The sequence below is a fragment of the Oryctolagus cuniculus genome, chromosome 1 (assembly GCF_051225735.1).
Source record: "Oryctolagus cuniculus isolate XC-2025 breed Fujian yellow rabbit chromosome 1, ASM5122573v1, whole genome shotgun sequence".
NCBI classification, from domain to species: Eukaryota; Metazoa; Chordata; class Mammalia; order Lagomorpha; family Leporidae; genus Oryctolagus; species Oryctolagus cuniculus.
The window spans coordinates 18,680,096-18,695,179 of NC_142867.1; the positions used below are offsets into that span (position 1 = coordinate 18,680,096).

The window sequence follows — 15,084 nt, forward strand, 5'->3', positions numbered from 1 at the left end:
TTGGCCCGGCGCGGCACCGTGTCTACTCTCGCGGCTATTGCGCAGCCGAGGCTGCTGACGTCTCTGCTCTAGTACCGCCGGCTGCTCATTGGTCGAGACAGGGCCCAAGTCGCCCCGCCCCGCAGTTGGCCGGCGAGCCTCTGAGGCCAGCTGTCTAGTCCGCCTTCCCCGGCGCGGATTGGCCCGCTGCGGGACCCGTCGATCGCGGTCGTGTCTGGGAAGGAGAGAAAATGGCGGCGGAACCGAGCAAGACCGAAATCCAGACTCTTTTTAAGAGGCTTCGCGCAATTCCCACCAACAAGGTTCCTGACCGCAAGTCGCGCGGGCCGAGAGGGGTTCTCCTGTCCCCCCGAGGGCCTGAGGGAGGCCGAGGGGGGCGGAGGTGGGCTGTTTTTCTGGGGTGTCAGCGTCTGGCCTCAGTTCCTGGCCTTTGACCGATCGCTCATTGCCTAATGTACCCAGGCCTGTTTCGACTGCGGCGCCAAGAATCCGAGCTGGGCCAGCATCACGTATGGTGTTTTCTTGTGCATTGACTGCTGCGGGGTCCACCGCTCCCTGGGCGTCCATCTCAGCTTCATCAGGTGGGGTCTCCGCGCGCTTGCTCTGCTTCCGCTGCGGCGGAGTGGTCAGCAGGGGCGGGTGGCAGCCTGGACTGGCACCGCTCGCAGTCCCGTGTTTGGAAACCCTCCCGCACCCCGCGGGAGGACCCTGCCGGGGGGAGCCCCTTGCCGCAGCGGCAGCCGGTCTCCGCGGCTTGGTCGGGACTCCTTTTTCGATGGTCAAAACTTGGGAGCCTAGTTTGGGGTGTATGGGGTGGGGGAGCGTTGGCTGCATTGACCTTGTTGCTGCTGAGACTGGTGACTGTCCCTAAGGGGAAGTCAAGTCCAAGCTTGTTTGCCGGGGAATGCGACCTCCTTTTGGATCTGGGGGAATAATTAGTACCCTGTGGAAGAGATGAATGGAGAGCCAAGCTTTCATGGCCGGGGCCGAGTGGAGGACGTGGGGTGGGGACTCACTGATGTTTGCTCCGGCCGCCCAGGGCCACAGGACAGGTGTGGGCGGGTGCTGGCGTTGCTGGTGGGTGACGTGCGGCCCTTGCTCACAGGTCCACAGAGCTGGATTCCAACTGGAGCTGGTTCCAGCTGAGGTGTATGCAGGTCGGCGGGAATGCCAACGCGGTAAAGCTCCTCCTCCCTCCCCTCCCCTCCTCCTGCCTGCGCGGTGGCTGCCGTGGCTTCCAGGAAGCCCTCGGTTTCCCCTCTTAGGGTTCTCTGGTCTTTACCACCGCCAGACATTGTTGGTTCTAAACGTGGAAGTCGGCACAGACCTTAACGTTCAAACTAAATAGGACGAGTGGTCTTGGGGAAAGGTTGAGAGGGTTGGGGCCTCCCTCCCCAGTGGCAGCGGGCTTGTGGGCCTGCCTGGGAGTAGGAGCAGTAGAATGGGCATGGCGGCTGCCCTTGGCAGGGTTGAGCGAGGGCTGGGCTCCGTCTGGCCCTCCCGGAGGGTGGAGGCTGCGGATGTGTTCTGCAGGCATTTCTGGGGGACCTGACCTTTATAAAATGGCTAGTGTCACACGCTCTGTACGTGACAGCGGGGCTGTTACCAGCGGGTGCTTCCTACCCATACCTTGTGCTCTGGTGAGAATCACCCGTAGTGTGCTCTCTTTCGCTCCCCAGACAGCCTTTTTCCGCCAGCACGGCTGCACAGCCAGTGATGCCAACAGCAAATACAACAGCCGAGCAGCCCAGATGTACCGGGAGAAGATCCGGCAGCTGGGGAGTGCGGCGCTGGCCCGGCATGGCACTGACGTGAGTGCCTGCCGGGGGCTGGGGGAGCGGGCCGAGCGTCGGGAGCTGTGGCCTCACGGGTGCCTTTGCCCCTCCAGCTCTGGATAGACAACGTGAGCAGTGCTCCTGGCCACTCCCCAGAGAAGAAGGACTCGGATTTCTTCACGGAGCACACTCAGGTGAGCGCCCACGGGAGGGTCCCCCCGGGTGCCAAGGCCTTCTGTGCTTGTGGGCACGGTTAGTGTGGTGGCTTCTGCCTGCTGGGTAGATCCAGGCGTTTCCTCCTCTGACTGGGGCTGCCCAGCCCTCCTTAGAAATGGACCCCCATGAACTGGGGTGCTAGGAGAGAAGCTTCTTGCAGGCACTGGAGGTGTCAGGGGCCCTCCGTAACTCCCTGGGTTCCTCCCCTGGGGCTGTGGCTGGGGGCAGCGGAAGGGTTCCCTCGCCTGTGATCTGCCCGAGCGAGGCAGGTTCCCCGCTGCTGGCGCCGGATGCTGAAGTCAGACTCCCAGTCTTGAGTCTCTGCTTCTCTACTTAGCACGTCTGTGACAGCGGCCACGTCGCTGAACTGCCCACCAGTGTCTCACGTGGAGAAGGATCTGCCTTGTAGGGCGTGTTGTGATCGTTAAGTGTCCGTAACTGTGTGCCTTGCACGGAAGTCTCGGTGGTCGCTAGGCTGTCAGGGCAGTGGGCTCCGGCTCTAAGCGAACATGAAAGGCGGGGGAGCCGCTTCGTTTCCTGCCTTTTCTTCTGTAGCAAACGGCTGCTCTGATTTTACTGCTGACTCCCAGTCTCCTCGTGTGCCCGGTCAAGGGCTCTGTGCCAGCAGGGTGCTTGGAGGTTCTTGGTGCTCTTTGCTAGCGGGCGTGACTCACTGAGGCTTCTGCTGTGGCCTCCTTTCCAGCCCCCTGCCTGGGATGTGCCAGCCACTGAGCCTGCAGGGACCCAGCAGCCAGCCCCGTCCGCAGAGAGCAGTGGCCTGGCCCGTGAGTTCACCCGGATGCCAGCCTCGTGCCCTGGGCCAGAGAAGGACTTGGGGCTGGGGTGGGGACACGTGGCCCAGGCTTGTGGGGGGAGTCTTCCACGTCCTTGGGTGGGCTGGGATCATTTCAGCCCTTGGAGGAAGTAACGGGCATGCCTTTTCCCTTCTGGGAGGCGGAGGAGAATCAGTGACCCTTGGGCCAGTTGCTTCCTTCAAGGGGAGCTTGTGGGAAGCTACGAACCTCACACTAACTCCTGTTGCGTCCACAGAGCCGGAGCACGGCCCCAACACAGACCTGCTTGGCACCTCGCCCAAGGCACCTCTGGGTAAGTGTCCCAGCTGGTGGGCCCAGGGCGGGCGTCAGGCATTCTTTTCAGATCTGCTGCTGCCTGGTCCCGTGGACTGAGGCCCCAGGAGACGGAGCACCGAACTTCACTGGGGGGCGGCTGTGATCCAAGTCACGGAGGCAGCGTGGGCTGTGGAGCCAGGGTGGGCCAGTGTGCAGGGCCTGGGCCAGCGTGAGCCCAGACACCTGTCCCTGGGGTCGGAGGCAGAGCCAGCTCGTCTGCCATTGCATGGCATGTGGGACAGCCCTGACCTGCTGCTGGCTGGAGGCGGCGCTGGCCTGGCCTTCAGCTGTTTTCTAAGTGTCCCTTGAACTTGGATCAGGGTACGCAATCCATCTGCTGACCTCAGTTTGCTCTGTTGACTTTGAGGGTTGGGAGGGCAGCAAAGCGGCTGTCAGGGTGACTACAGAATGCTGTAGCTTGGTCTGGAGCCTTGGCCTGGGAACCGTGAGGTCTGTGGGGGCCCCTTGTTAGCCACAGGTCTGTTTCTCCCCCAGAGTCCATGTATCTGTCAGCTAAGGGGGCCCTTCCTGCCAGAGGTAACCAGCAGTGGCCGGGAGCATGGCCGCTTGCATGCCGGCTCCTTGCCCTAGGAGCTGAGTGTCGTGTTTGGCATCTGCTCCCACCTAACAGCCTTCGTTTTGGTCAGAGACTTGGGTTGTTTTAACGTGCTGGGAGCCAGGAGCCGCCCCTAACTGCGTCTGTGTTTGGCTCGGATGCCGGTGGTTGGGCCTGGTGGTGACGGCTTTGCCTTCCCCTGCTCGAAGCATTCTCTTTAGAGGTTCTTGCTTTGAAGCTGTTGGCGTGGACTGAGCTGCTGCCGGGCGTTCTTTTGTCCTCACTCATGCCCACCTGCTTTCTCACACAGAACTGAAAAGCTCCATCATTGGGAAGAAGAAGCCAGCAGCAGCTAAGAAAGGGGTAGGTGGGGAGAGGCAGTGCGGTGAAGCGGTTTGGAGCTGGGGTCAGACCGCTGGGTTCATGTTTTACTCTACTCCCTTACTGGCCGTGTGATGTTAGCGAGGCTGTTTAGCTTCTCCCAGCCTCACCTGGGTGACACCTAAAGATGTCTGTCTTCACGGGGCTCCCGGGAGGCGCCGCTGAGGCTGAGCACGTCTAGCGCACAGCAGAGTGCCTGGCACTCGCCGAGTCAGCCCTGCCGCTGTCCTCATGCCCAGAGGCCTCTGCGGGGTAGCAGGAGCCACTTCCTGTCCAGCTCCAGCAGAACCACCGTTTTCCCTTGATCGTGCTGCCTGGACTGCAATGTTTTGCCCTAAGCTTTAAGGAGGTTTCCTCGTGGGTGTGACTCAGGTGCCTGGGTCTGGATGAGGCTGGGGCATGGTGGTTGGCAAAGCCCGTGTCACGTGATTTTCTCCTCAGCTGGGTGCTAAGAAAGGCCTGGGCGCCCAGAAGGTGAGCAGCCAGAGCTTCAGCGAGATCGAGCGGCAGGCCCAGGTGGCAGAGAAGCTCCGTGAGCAGCAGGTGGCGGATGCGAAGAAGCAGGCCGAGGAGTCCATGTGAGCGCTGCAGGCCCCGGGCTCGGGCCGGGGGCCACGGGGCGGACGCTGGGCTCTGACGGGGCTCTTCCGTCCAGGGTCGCCTCCATGCGTCTGGCCTACCAGGAGCTCCAGCTTGATCGGAAGAAGGAGGAGAAGCAGCTCCAGAATCTGGAGGGGAAGAAGCGAGAGCAGGCGGAGCGGCTGGGCATGGGCTTGGTGAGCCGGAGGTGAGGCGCGGCCCGCGGCCGGCAGGGGCCGCACGGGGCCGGCGGGGGCTGGCAGAGGCCACTGTCGTTCTCCTGTAGCCTCCCGAAGCTCGGGGTTCTGGGCTTCATGCTGTCTGAGGTGGACGGGACAACTTTGCCTTCTGTCACCGCAGCCAGCACGAGGCTCTGCAGGATTCGGTGCCTGTCCTCGTGGGGATGCTTCGAGTCATGGGGCCCTTCCCTATTTTTCAAGGCATCCTTGCGAATTAGGGCTTTCAGCATCCCTAACCCCTGCCACCAAATAACGGTTTGTGCTTGCAGACACTGTAATGCCCCAATACCCACCACCCCCATTTCAGGTTCCCTTGGGTTGCGTCATCCTTGGTCTTTCAGAGCCACCGCTGGGTTTGTGTTGCTGTGGTTTTCATTTTCCCTTTTTTAAAAATTAATTTTATTTATTTGAGAGGTGGAGAGAGTTCTCATCCGGGCTCCCACTGGTTTACTCCCCAGATGCCCACAGTTGCTGGGGCCAGGCCGAAGCCAGGAGCTGGGAATGCAGTCGTGGGTGGCAGGGACTCGGGTGCCTGGGCATCACCTGCTGGTTCCCAGGGTGTGCAGAGCCAGGACTCTGGCATGCGGGCGTCCTGAGTGGCACGGATAAGCACGCCCTGCACCGAGGGGCCGCGCCTGCTCTACTTTTCTAACACAGGGGAGACAGGGCTATAAACCAGCTCTCAGTACGTTCGGTTTGTGGTGCACTGTGAGTTAACATCTACAGATTTCAATAATAAACTTTTTGATGTCCTAAAATTTGGGATATCCAGGGACCAGCATCATGGTGTAGTGGGTTAAACTGCTGCCTGTGATGCCAGCATCCCATATGGGTGCTGGCTTGTGTCCCGGCTGCTCCACCTCCGGTCCAGCTGCCTGCTAATGGCCTGGGAAAGCAGTGGAAGATGGCTCAAGTACTTGGGCCACTGCACCCTTGTGGGAGACCCGGGTTAAGCTCCTGGCTCGTGGGTTTGGCCTGCTGGGCCCGGCCATTGTGGCCATTTGGGGAGTGAACCAGCAGATGGAAGATTGATATTCTCTCTCTCTCTCTCTAACTCTAACTCTGCCTTTCAAGTAAATAAATCTTTAAAAAACAAAAGGTTGGAATACCTCACGTGCCAGGTGCAGCATCCTGGCTGGAGTGAGTTTGTGCTACATGGAGCCACGGCTGCCGAGGAGATGGGAGCTGGACGTCGTGAGGTCTGGCGTGCGCCAGCCTGGCAGGCTATGCGGCAGGCATGGTTGGCCCCTTTCTTAAATGAGAAAGTTGATAGGCAGCAATTAAGCAACTTGCCTGAAGCCCCCAAATCTAGTGATTAGAGCTGGATGTTTGAACACAGAGCTCTTTGATTTCAGATTCTTACTTTTAGTCTTCTCTGGAGGCAGAGAAGGGTGAGTATTTTTAACCTTTCAGAACATGTGCCAGTTGTTGGTTCTCCCCTTCACTCTGTGCGCTGCTAACATCACCCACAGTTGATCAGTGAAACATAAAATGTTAATCCCAGAAAGACTTCAGGGCCCCTCCCCTGCCCTGTTTTGGTCACACAGGAATTACTGGGGTAAAGGGCCTGTGAGTAATTATTCAGCTGGTTTCTTTTTTCTTTTTTGCAGTGAGGCAGAATCTCTTTAAAAAATTATTTATTTGCAAGGTAGAGCCACAGAGAGAGGGAGAGAGAGAGCCTCCATCCGCCAGTTCACTCCTCAAATGGCCGAAATGGCTAGAGCTGGGCTGGTCTGAAGCCAGGGAACCAGGAGCCTCTTCCAGGTCTCCCACATGGGTGCAGGGGCCCAAGGACTTGGACCATCTTCTGCCTCCCCAGGCCATTAGCAGGGAGCCGGATCGGAAGTGGAACAGCCGGGACGCGAATGAGCACCCACATGGGATCCACCTGCTGCACTACAGTGCCAACCCCTTTTAATTTTCTTTTTAAAGATTTTTCAAAAAATCTATTTTCACTCTATTTGAAAGAGAGAGAGACAGACCTTCCATCTGCTGGGTCACTCCCCAAATGCCCGCAGTGGCTAGCTCTGAACCAGGGTTGGGCTGAGTAGCAGAAGATGGTCAGACTGCTTGCCTTCCTGCCACCCATGTGAGAGACCCAAATGGAGTTCCAGGCTCCTGACTTCGGCCTGGTCCAGCCCTGGCCTTTGTGGCCACTTGGGGAATGAAGCAGCGGATGGAAGGTCTCTGTCTCTTCCTCTAACTCTGCTTTCCAAATAAATAAATCTTTAAAAAAAAAAAAAACCAGAACTGGGACTTGTACCTAGATTCTGATGTGGGGTGTGGGTGTCCCAGGCAGTGTCTTTTTTTTTTTTTTTTTGACAAGGCAGAGTTAAGAGACAGAGAGAAAGGTCTTCCTTTTCCGTTGGTTCACCCCCCAAATGGCTGCTACGGCCGGTGCGCTGCGCTGATCCGAAGCCAGGAGCCAGGTGCTTCTCCTGGTCTCCCATGTGGGTGCAGGGCCCAAGCACTTGGGCCATCCTCCACTGCCTTCCCCGGGCCACAGCAGAGAGCTGGACTGGAAGAGGAGCAACCGGGACAGAATTCAGCGCCCCAACCGGGACTAGAACCTGGGGTGCCAGCGCCGCAGGTGGAGGATTAGCCTAGTGAGCTGCGGCGCCGGCCCCAGGCAGTATCTTAACCAATGCACCAAACGTGCTACTTAAGCCCAGACCATCCGATCAAGCTCAGTTGCAAAACACTATTAGGGATTCTTCCAACTAGAAGCAGTCCCTGTTTCTACTGAACTTATTTGAAGCAGATGAACACTCTGAGGAGCTCGGAGGCATGACAGGACGGCAGGCGTGGGAGTAGGAGTAGGTGCTGCCTGCCCAGCCTCAGCCCTGTCCGCTGGAGACCAAGGGCTGACCTAGGTGTTGGTGCACAAGGCCAGGCTCTGGGTTTTCAAATGCTTAAAAAAAAAAAACCGCCGTGGGGGTGGGTAGGGTAACTAAGGATTCACCCTTTGACACTGTCAGGCCCATTTCCCTGGTCCCGTGGCCGTCTGCGTCCCGTTCCTTTCTGTGTGCCTGACTCGGGGTGCGGCAAGTCTGGCTTTGCTTTCAAGGACACAGAGTACTTCCGTGGGCACTAACTGACGGGGGAAAGTGTGCTCTGAGAAAAGCAAACTGGTGTGTGGACAGCTCCGGGTGTGCTGCCCAGGTCACCTCGCGGGGTCTGGCTCCACCCAGCTCACAGGAAGGGCGGCAGGCTGCGGCTGGGCCACAGCTTCATGCCTGGCTCTGCCTCTGCAGCTCTGTGTCGCACTCGGTGCTGTCCGAGATGCAGGTGATCGAGCAGGAGACCCCAGTGACCGCCAAGTCCTCCCGCTCGCAACTGGACCTGTTTGACGACGTTGGGACGTTCGCCTCTGGACCCCCAAAGTAAGGCTGCTGCTGGGTGGAGACTTGGCTACCGCGGTCCTCGGTAGGCTGGTCTGAGCCTTCTGTTGTCTCCATAGGTACAAGGACAACCCCTTTTCCTTGGGGGAAAGTTTTGGTTCCCGCTGGGATACGGATACCACTTGGGGCATGGACAGGGTAGAGGAGAAGGAGCCAGAAGTGACCATCTCGAGCATCCGGCCCATTTCGGAAAGGTAGAGTGGCCTAGGGCAGTGCCGTGCAGTAAAACTGGCGCTGGAAACGTGTGTCTGCCGTCCAGTGTGCGGCCACTCGCTGTGTGGCCGTGCAGCTGAGGTGCTGGGTGTCTACCATGCTTCCCTGAAAGTCCACGGAATAGCCGCCGGCCCAGTGGAAGTGCGGCATCCGGCTTTCCCGTGAGCCGGCCTTTATCACCCAGAGGCCTGGCAGCCTCTCTGGTTGGGATCAGCTCCTCTGGCAGGAGGGCCCTCCCTGGCATCCTGACCTCCCCCGAGGGTCGTGTATCTGGCTCCCAGCTTTCTTAGTTAACTTTGACGCCCTGTTCCATGCTAACCAGGGCAGTGTTTAGTTGCTGTGTTGTCCCCACGTCATCCATTTGCAGAAGGGGGACAGCACTACTTGGCATGGTCTCTGTAGGGACTCAGGAGGGATCAGTGCTAGAGCAGGTCACCGTTGAGCCACGCTGAGGAAGGCGCTAGGGCGGCAGGGCAGGTGCGCAGCCTGGGGAACTGACATGTGCGGCCGCTGGGACCCGGCGAGTCGTGACCAGGACTGGGGGCGCGGCAGTGACGACTGCCTCCTGGACGTGATGAAGCTGTTGAGTTGGTCCTGCTTAGGCCTTCCCAATCCTGCTGGCACCCTGCCTGATGCAGCCACTTGAGCTGTCTGCCTTGGCTTCAGGCCCGTGTGCCGCCAGTGGGGAGGGCGCCTGGGGCCCAGAGCACAGGCAGCGTGGAGAGCCACCTCCGCAGGCCAGCGGCACTTTCTCGGCCCCTGTCCTCTGCTTCCTGGTGATGGCGATGGGAGGGGTCAGAGATGTTCCACATCCACCCCTCAGAGCCACAAACCGGAGGGACGTGGAGAGCCGGAGCTCGGGCCTCGAGTCCAGCGAAGCACGCCAGAAGTTTGCAGGTGCAAAAGCCATCTCATCTGACATGTTCTTTGGGCGGGAGGTGGACGTTGAGGTAAGTGGGTTGTCTGCCCTGAGGCAGCTTGGGGCTTTAGCACCCGGGTGGCTTGGCCTGCAGGAGTTGTTGGGTCGTTGGCCAAAGGAGCCCAGGCCTCGCCTTTCCTTGAACACAGTATGAAGCCAGGTCTCGGCTGCAGCAGCTCGCGGGCAGCAGCGCCATCAGCTCTTCAGACCTCTTTGGGGACATGGATGGAGCCCATGGAGCAGGTAGGCTCGATGGGGCGGGGGGGCAGCAGACGAGGCCGGGCCTGTGCCCTGGGGGGGCTTCCTGCAGGGCTCTGGCTCACTCCCACCCCTGGCTTGTTCAGGAAGCGTGTCTCTGGGCAATGTGCTCCCCTCGGCGGACATCGCCCAGTTTAAGCAGGGTGTCAAGTCTGTGGCTGGGAAGATGGCTGTGCTGGCCAATGGCGTGATGAATTCTTTGCAGGTGAGGCTGGGCTGCTTGCCCTGGGCGGGGGTGAAGGAGAGGGCTTGGAGGTTTGCTTCCTACCCACGTTCTGACACTGCCCTCGGGCAGCCCTCGGCTAAGAGGGAGAGACAGACAGACTGTTCTCTTGGAGGGGCAACTTCCTTTTTTGCTGTGTACTGGGGCTGGCCTCTGAGATCATGGCACGTCTGTACTGGTTGTCCCCATCTTGCCTCCATGGTCTTTCCTTTCCCTCTGCAGCTTATGGTGAGATCAGGCAGGGCCTCCCCCATGTGCCCACACCCCAGTTCTCATCATGGAGGGGCAGTGCCTGGGCCAGCTGCCGGCTGTGTGTCAGGGGCAGCGGCGTGCGGGCTGGGAAGTGCCTGTGGTTAGATGCTCTCTTTTTCTTCCCCCGCCCCCAGGATCGCTACGGTTCCTACTGATAGCCCCATGGCTCAGGCATCGCTGGGGACAGCAGCAAGAAACCCATGGTTCTCAGGGCATGGGTGCCTCCTGTGGAAGCTGGGTGGCTTGGTTACCTAAGTGTGTGCTGTGCAGGGGGGCGGCCCTGGAGGACCCTGGTGGGGGGACTCCTGTGGATTGAGCCCCTCCCCTGTGTGCCCTCAGCCTCTCCTCTGTGCAGTGTCCTTCCAGTCCTGCCCCCAGAGCTGCTGCTCACTTGTCCTGCACACTGGAGGGATTTCGCTCGGGGTGGGAGGCCCAGCCTTTCCCCACGCAGGGCAAGGGAAAAGTGTTCACCTTTGCTGGCTCCAGGATCCTTCTAGGTGGTCTGAGGGCTCGGGCCTCTGCCTCTGGCACCAGGGAGAGGCCCAGCAAGAGGGGAGCTGCCGAGAGCCCTCCAGGGAGGGGTTCTGGGCTTGCTGCTGCCTCTGCTGCTGCTGCTGCTGCCGGTGCCTCTTCTGGGTATCAGGAGGGCAGGGGAGAGGAAGGACCTTGGTCTGGGCCTTACTAAGGGCTAGAACCTTCACCTGGTACCTAAAGGTTTCATCTGGGACCAGGCCTGAGTGATCCCATGTCCCCTTCCCCCTCCTCCCCTGTGACTGTAATTGCTTGGAGAACTTTCTGGGCCTCTCAGGCCTGGCACACCATCTGCTGTGGGCTGTGGGCCCTCCGTTTCCTGAGACGTTTGGCCCTTCCCCTGGCCCGTGGCCGCATGGGTCCCATCTGGCCTGTGTCCTGACTCTGGATGCTGTGAGCCTCACGCCGGCCAAGGAAGCAGAAGACATGAGGGAGAGAAGCAGGCTCAGAGGGACCGGCCTGGCCTGCCGCTGAGCGCTCGAGGGGCTGCACGCAGGCCTCTCTGGCGGCCGGGCCACGCACTGTGTCATCTTTGGTGCCACCCTCCCCTGCCATGCTGGCAGTCTGGGCCCCTCCGCCACCTCCGGGCTGCAGGTTGGGCTCCAAGCAACACAGACCACTCCCTCCGCGCTCGCCCGGAGCAACGTGACTCTTTCTGGACTGTTTGTATTGAAACAAAGTGGTGTCAAAATAAAGCCCCCACGGGGCTGGGGCCCTGCCGCTCTGTGTGAGTAGTGTCCTCGCGGCCCCGCCTCACTCTCGGGGCTCCCACCCAGCGAGGTGGGGCGGCGGTGCCGGTGCCGAGGGCTCTCTCTCCAGGGCCTCCGGCTCCTTGGCCCTGTGCTGCCGCGAGCTCCAGAGCAGCCTCGACCTCAGCACCCTGTTGCACGCGGAGGAAAGAGCTGGCGTTAGCTGGCGTCAACTCGCCCGCCGCGCTGTCCGCCTGTGGGCGGGCAGACAGCCTCCGCGGCCCTGCACTACACCAGCGCCCGTGGCCGGATAGCGCGGTGGGCGTCCCAGGTGCTCAGACTGCTGGAAGGCCCTGGCATAGCCATGCCCTCCCTTCCAGGGGCTCCTAGGGCCTCTCTCACCGTAGGAAGCCCGAGGGCACACCTAGAAACCACTGCCCGAGCAGGACGGGCAGGGGAGCCACAGGCTCAGCCAGCGCTTCTAACGGGAGGGCTTGAGCTTTGGACTCGGCTGCAGTGTCGGTGACCGCGGATTCGGGCCCTGTCCTGAGCTGGGATGGAGGCAGCCTGCAGAGCTGCCAGTAGGGCTCAGACAGTGGGCAGGCAGGGTGGGATTCTGACGCACGCCAGGCCTTGAGACGCTGTTGGGCCGTGGGGGCAGGCGGTCGTGGCTCCGAGCTGCAGGTTTTGGGAGCTGACGCCTGTAATTATCCAGCACAGCCTGGGCAGAGACCCTGCAGTGGTGTCAGCAGCAGCCCCTGGGTGGGTTCTGCTTCCGGAGGGCACCCCCACCCCCGATTTGAGGAAGCTGAAGCTGACCCTGTCCTTGCCTCTCTTCAGTGTTGGCTGCTAGCCTGTGCCTCTTGGGCCTGTGTTTGGTACACAGGGGCCCCCCCACTGCCTGACCCTGGCAGGCGCTTGGCTGGTGTTTGACTAAGCCCTGGCTAGAAGATTTCAGGGCTGGCCTTTGTGCCGGTCTTGAAATTGACAGGACCCTGGCCTTGAACCCCCCAAGCCAGGTTCCCGAAGGCCCCCTCCAGCTGGGAGTAGCAGCCCGTTGCCAGGGCACTCTGGGCTGCAGGTGACCCTGTGCTCCGCAGCTGAGGCAGCCGTCTGGGCTTGAGGGGCTGTTGCCCCACCCACGTGCTCCAGAAAAGCCAAGTCCACACATTCGTCCCCTTCCCTTCACCCTCAGCTGTGGCTTTAGACTCCTCGCTTAACAGACACAAGGGGCTTTATTCATTTCACATATTTGACTGTTCGTCACAGAGCAGACTAAAGCAGGTGTTGGAAGTGGAAATGTGGCACTGTTGTCTTGGCCTCCTTCCTACCATGGCCATGGCTGTTTTCCCAGTAGAAGGCCACAGTGGTCATGCGCCCCTAGTGCACGTCCTGCAGTGCTTAGTGGGGCTGGGGGAGGGAGGTGGGCAGGGACCACCCTTGCTCGTGGGGTTAGGAGGACTTTCCACAAGAGTCCTGAGCCAGCAGTCAGGTGGCCTCAGCCCAGCCTGCCCGCTTGGGGCCGGACTGAAGTCCAAAGGCTGACGGCCCCCAGGGATAGACTTGGCTGAAGAACCGGGTGTGTGGTTCGCTGGGCTGTTATTCAGCCGTTTCGCCAGCAGAGGGCGGCAGGGTGCGGGCCAGGCAGGTGGGTGGGAGTAGCAGGGCTGGGCGGGGCAAGGTAGAGGGTGCAGGCAGGGCCTGTTGGACTCCTCAAGTCTCGGACTCGTCTGTCTCTTCCGTGGAGCCATCACTCTCGGCATCCACTTTGCGGGAGTGATGGAGGGGCCTCCAGGGGGAGCCAACCCGGGAAGGGGTCCGGGAAGGCAGGCAGCTGGCCTCAGGCGTGGCAGTGACCGAGTTGACCAGGCCTGGGACCTGAACCAGCCTGAAAGAGCGAAAAAGCCCGGAGGGCAGCAAGGCTCCGTCTGCCCAGAGACCACGACCTCCACGCGCACTCCTGCTCCTGGACGAACCCAAGGGCTTAGCCCACAGAACTCGTGAGGCCACCTCAGGCTTCTGCTGACCCCCAAACCCTTCCCTGACTGGCGCAGGGCGTTACCGACCCTACGCTGTGACCCATGGCGGGCACAGCCGCGTCCATCCACAAGGGGGCAGCACCTCCCCACTTGACACTTACAGCCGTTCCAGCTCCTCATCCATGGCTGGGTCGTGCATCAGATCTCCTTTGTCAGGCAAAGCTCCTAGGAGATAATTGTGGGGCACAAAACTCAATCCCAGCTTCCTTCCACCTCTGCCTACTCTGCTGACCCTGGGGAGGGCTGCTCCTGGGTCAGAGAACAGCCATGGGCAGGAAGTCCTGGGTCCCCGGGGACCTGTCGTGGGCCCTGCTGCCCAGCCTCCCTCACTGGAGGCAGAGGCAACGGGGAAAACATTTCCAAGCAAACAGGGCGTCCCCTTCTGAAATGTCTTGGGGTGTGAACTGTTGCTGGTTCTGGAGGCCCCAAGCCCCACAGGCCAGAGGTGATCCAAGTGTGTGTGCCCCAGTTGGGGTGGCGCCCTCTTAGAGACAGCAACGGCTGCTCCTGCTCCTGGGGGACGGGCGGGGGCCCTGCGTCTCAGAGGTGAGAAGAGGAGGCTGGGTCTCAAGGCCGAAGCCCGCGTGGCATGGCCAGAGGTGGCCAGGAGGGGCGCTGTCCCATCTGGACTTAACTCCAAGCCGAGTGGAGGCGAGGCACGGCCTCCACAGTGCCGGTCTCCAGCCTCTCCACATCTCCAGGGGATGCCACCAGGCCCCTTTTGTGCTATGTTAGTGGTTTTCAAACTGGCTTCCATGGAACCCTCCCATTTTCCTGGCTGCCTTGGGGGCTAAGGGAGCAAGGTGCCCCCTTCCACAAGGGGCTTCAACCAGCGCGTGCCCAGATCGCCATCCCATGCGCCAGAGCTGCAGGTGAGGGCAGAGACCGCGTGTCTCCCACGCCAGGCGTGAGTGCTTGGGACGGGCTACTGAATGAGTGTCTTTAAAAGGCCTGGAGAGGCCGAGAGGGGATGAGGTTAGCCCCAGCTGTGCCCCAGCTGCTAGTCAGCTCTTCCCGGGTAGCAGCCGTAAGCTTGGAAAGGAAGGGAGGGGCCGCTGCCTGGGAGTGTGGGCGCGCACCCCCTGCAGACCCTCTCCCGCCCCACCCCCTTCCTCCTGACCCCTGACGTCCAAGCCTAGCCGGTGACCTTGGCTACCAGCCTCCCTTGCTTGAGGGGTCCCTAGACCATGCAAGTGCGGAGCACCATGTGGCTGGCTGTGCCCCTGAGGGTAGCCCTGAAGACCTGTGGGCGCTCCTCCCAGAGCTGGCCCAAGGAAAAGGCCAGCCTCCTCTGAGACTCAGCACCCAGGGCCCCAAGCACCCCAGAAGCTCCCCTGGGGACAGACAGAGAAGCAGCCGGGACAGTCGGGCAGACCGGCAGACCGTGGCTTTTCCCCTGGAGAGCAGCGGCTGGGGGCGGGGCAGGGTGGGGAAAGCCAACCCGTGGGACCAGGACAGACAGCCGAAACTGGGCCAGCGCAGGCTCCCGCCTTTTTGTTCCCTTTCAGGTTAGTCGGTGTTCCTCCCCAGACACACCTCTGCCCTGTTTGTAAATGGGATCCAGGGCTCTTTGCTATGTCATCTGTGGAGCCACGGGTGAATAGCCCTGTGCCTGCCCCGCAGGCAGGCCGCGCCCCACGCTTCATGTCCAGGCCCGCTTCATGTCCAGGCCCGCTTCATGTC

At 60.8% G+C, this 15,084-nt stretch overlaps 2 protein-coding genes across 8 annotated transcripts in view; one reads left to right on the forward strand and one right to left on the reverse strand.

Annotated features, from left to right (window-relative positions):
- Window positions 1-204: 204 nt before the first annotated feature.
- On the forward strand, window positions 205-11,393 carry ARFGAP2 (ARF GTPase activating protein 2). 4 transcript variants are annotated; one of them, XM_017346373.4, is made up of 17 exons: window positions 205-302; window positions 463-581; window positions 1,106-1,178; window positions 1,658-1,811; window positions 1,889-1,969; window positions 2,695-2,776; window positions 3,042-3,098; window positions 3,617-3,658; window positions 3,988-4,040; window positions 4,500-4,636; window positions 4,714-4,845; window positions 8,131-8,259; window positions 8,337-8,471; window positions 9,314-9,440; window positions 9,559-9,652; window positions 9,754-9,872; window positions 10,277-11,393. In XM_017346373.4, exons 3-17 carry the CDS (start codon window positions 1,168-1,170, stop codon window positions 10,295-10,297), a joined length of 1,374 nt encoding a protein of 457 aa, XP_017201862.2. In that variant the 5' UTR covers window positions 205-302; window positions 463-581; window positions 1,106-1,167; the 3' UTR covers window positions 10,298-11,393. The 4 variants fall into 4 exon arrangements, with proteins under 4 accessions (XP_017201862.2, XP_002709132.2, XP_069926950.2 ...); XM_002709086.6 differs by having other exon boundaries at window positions 1,680-1,811; XM_070070849.2 differs by lacking the exon at window positions 3,617-3,658.
- A 1,185-nt stretch (window positions 11,394-12,578) lies between these two features.
- CSTPP1 (centriolar satellite-associated tubulin polyglutamylase complex regulator 1) overlaps window positions 12,579-15,084 on the reverse strand; it is a 239,363-nt gene continuing 236,857 nt past the window's right edge. For all 4 annotated transcript variants that reach the window (XM_002708863.5, XM_089327038.1, XM_089327042.1 and 1 more), the window contains 2 exons: window positions 13,503-13,566; window positions 12,579-13,250 (listed from right to left, as the gene is read on the reverse strand). In XM_002708863.5, the coding sequence (XP_002708909.3) occupies window positions 13,076-13,250; window positions 13,503-13,566 (239 nt within the window). In that variant the 3' untranslated portion in view covers window positions 12,579-13,075. The remainder of the gene's footprint in view (window positions 13,251-13,502; window positions 13,567-15,084) is intronic.

Excerpts from the sequence above, each read along its gene's own strand:
- ARFGAP2 (XM_002709086.6), top strand. The coding sequence starts at position 231 with ATGGCGGCGGAACCGAGCAAGACCGAAATCCAGACTCTTTTTAAGAGG. Across the intron at positions 303-462 it reads GCGCAATTCCCACCAACAAG|GCCTGTTTCGACTGCGGCGC; the intron begins GTTCCTGACCGC and ends TAATGTACCCAG. Across the intron at positions 4,637-4,713 it reads AAGCAGGCCGAGGAGTCCAT|GGTCGCCTCCATGCGTCTGG; the intron begins GTGAGCGCTGCA and ends TCTTCCGTCCAG.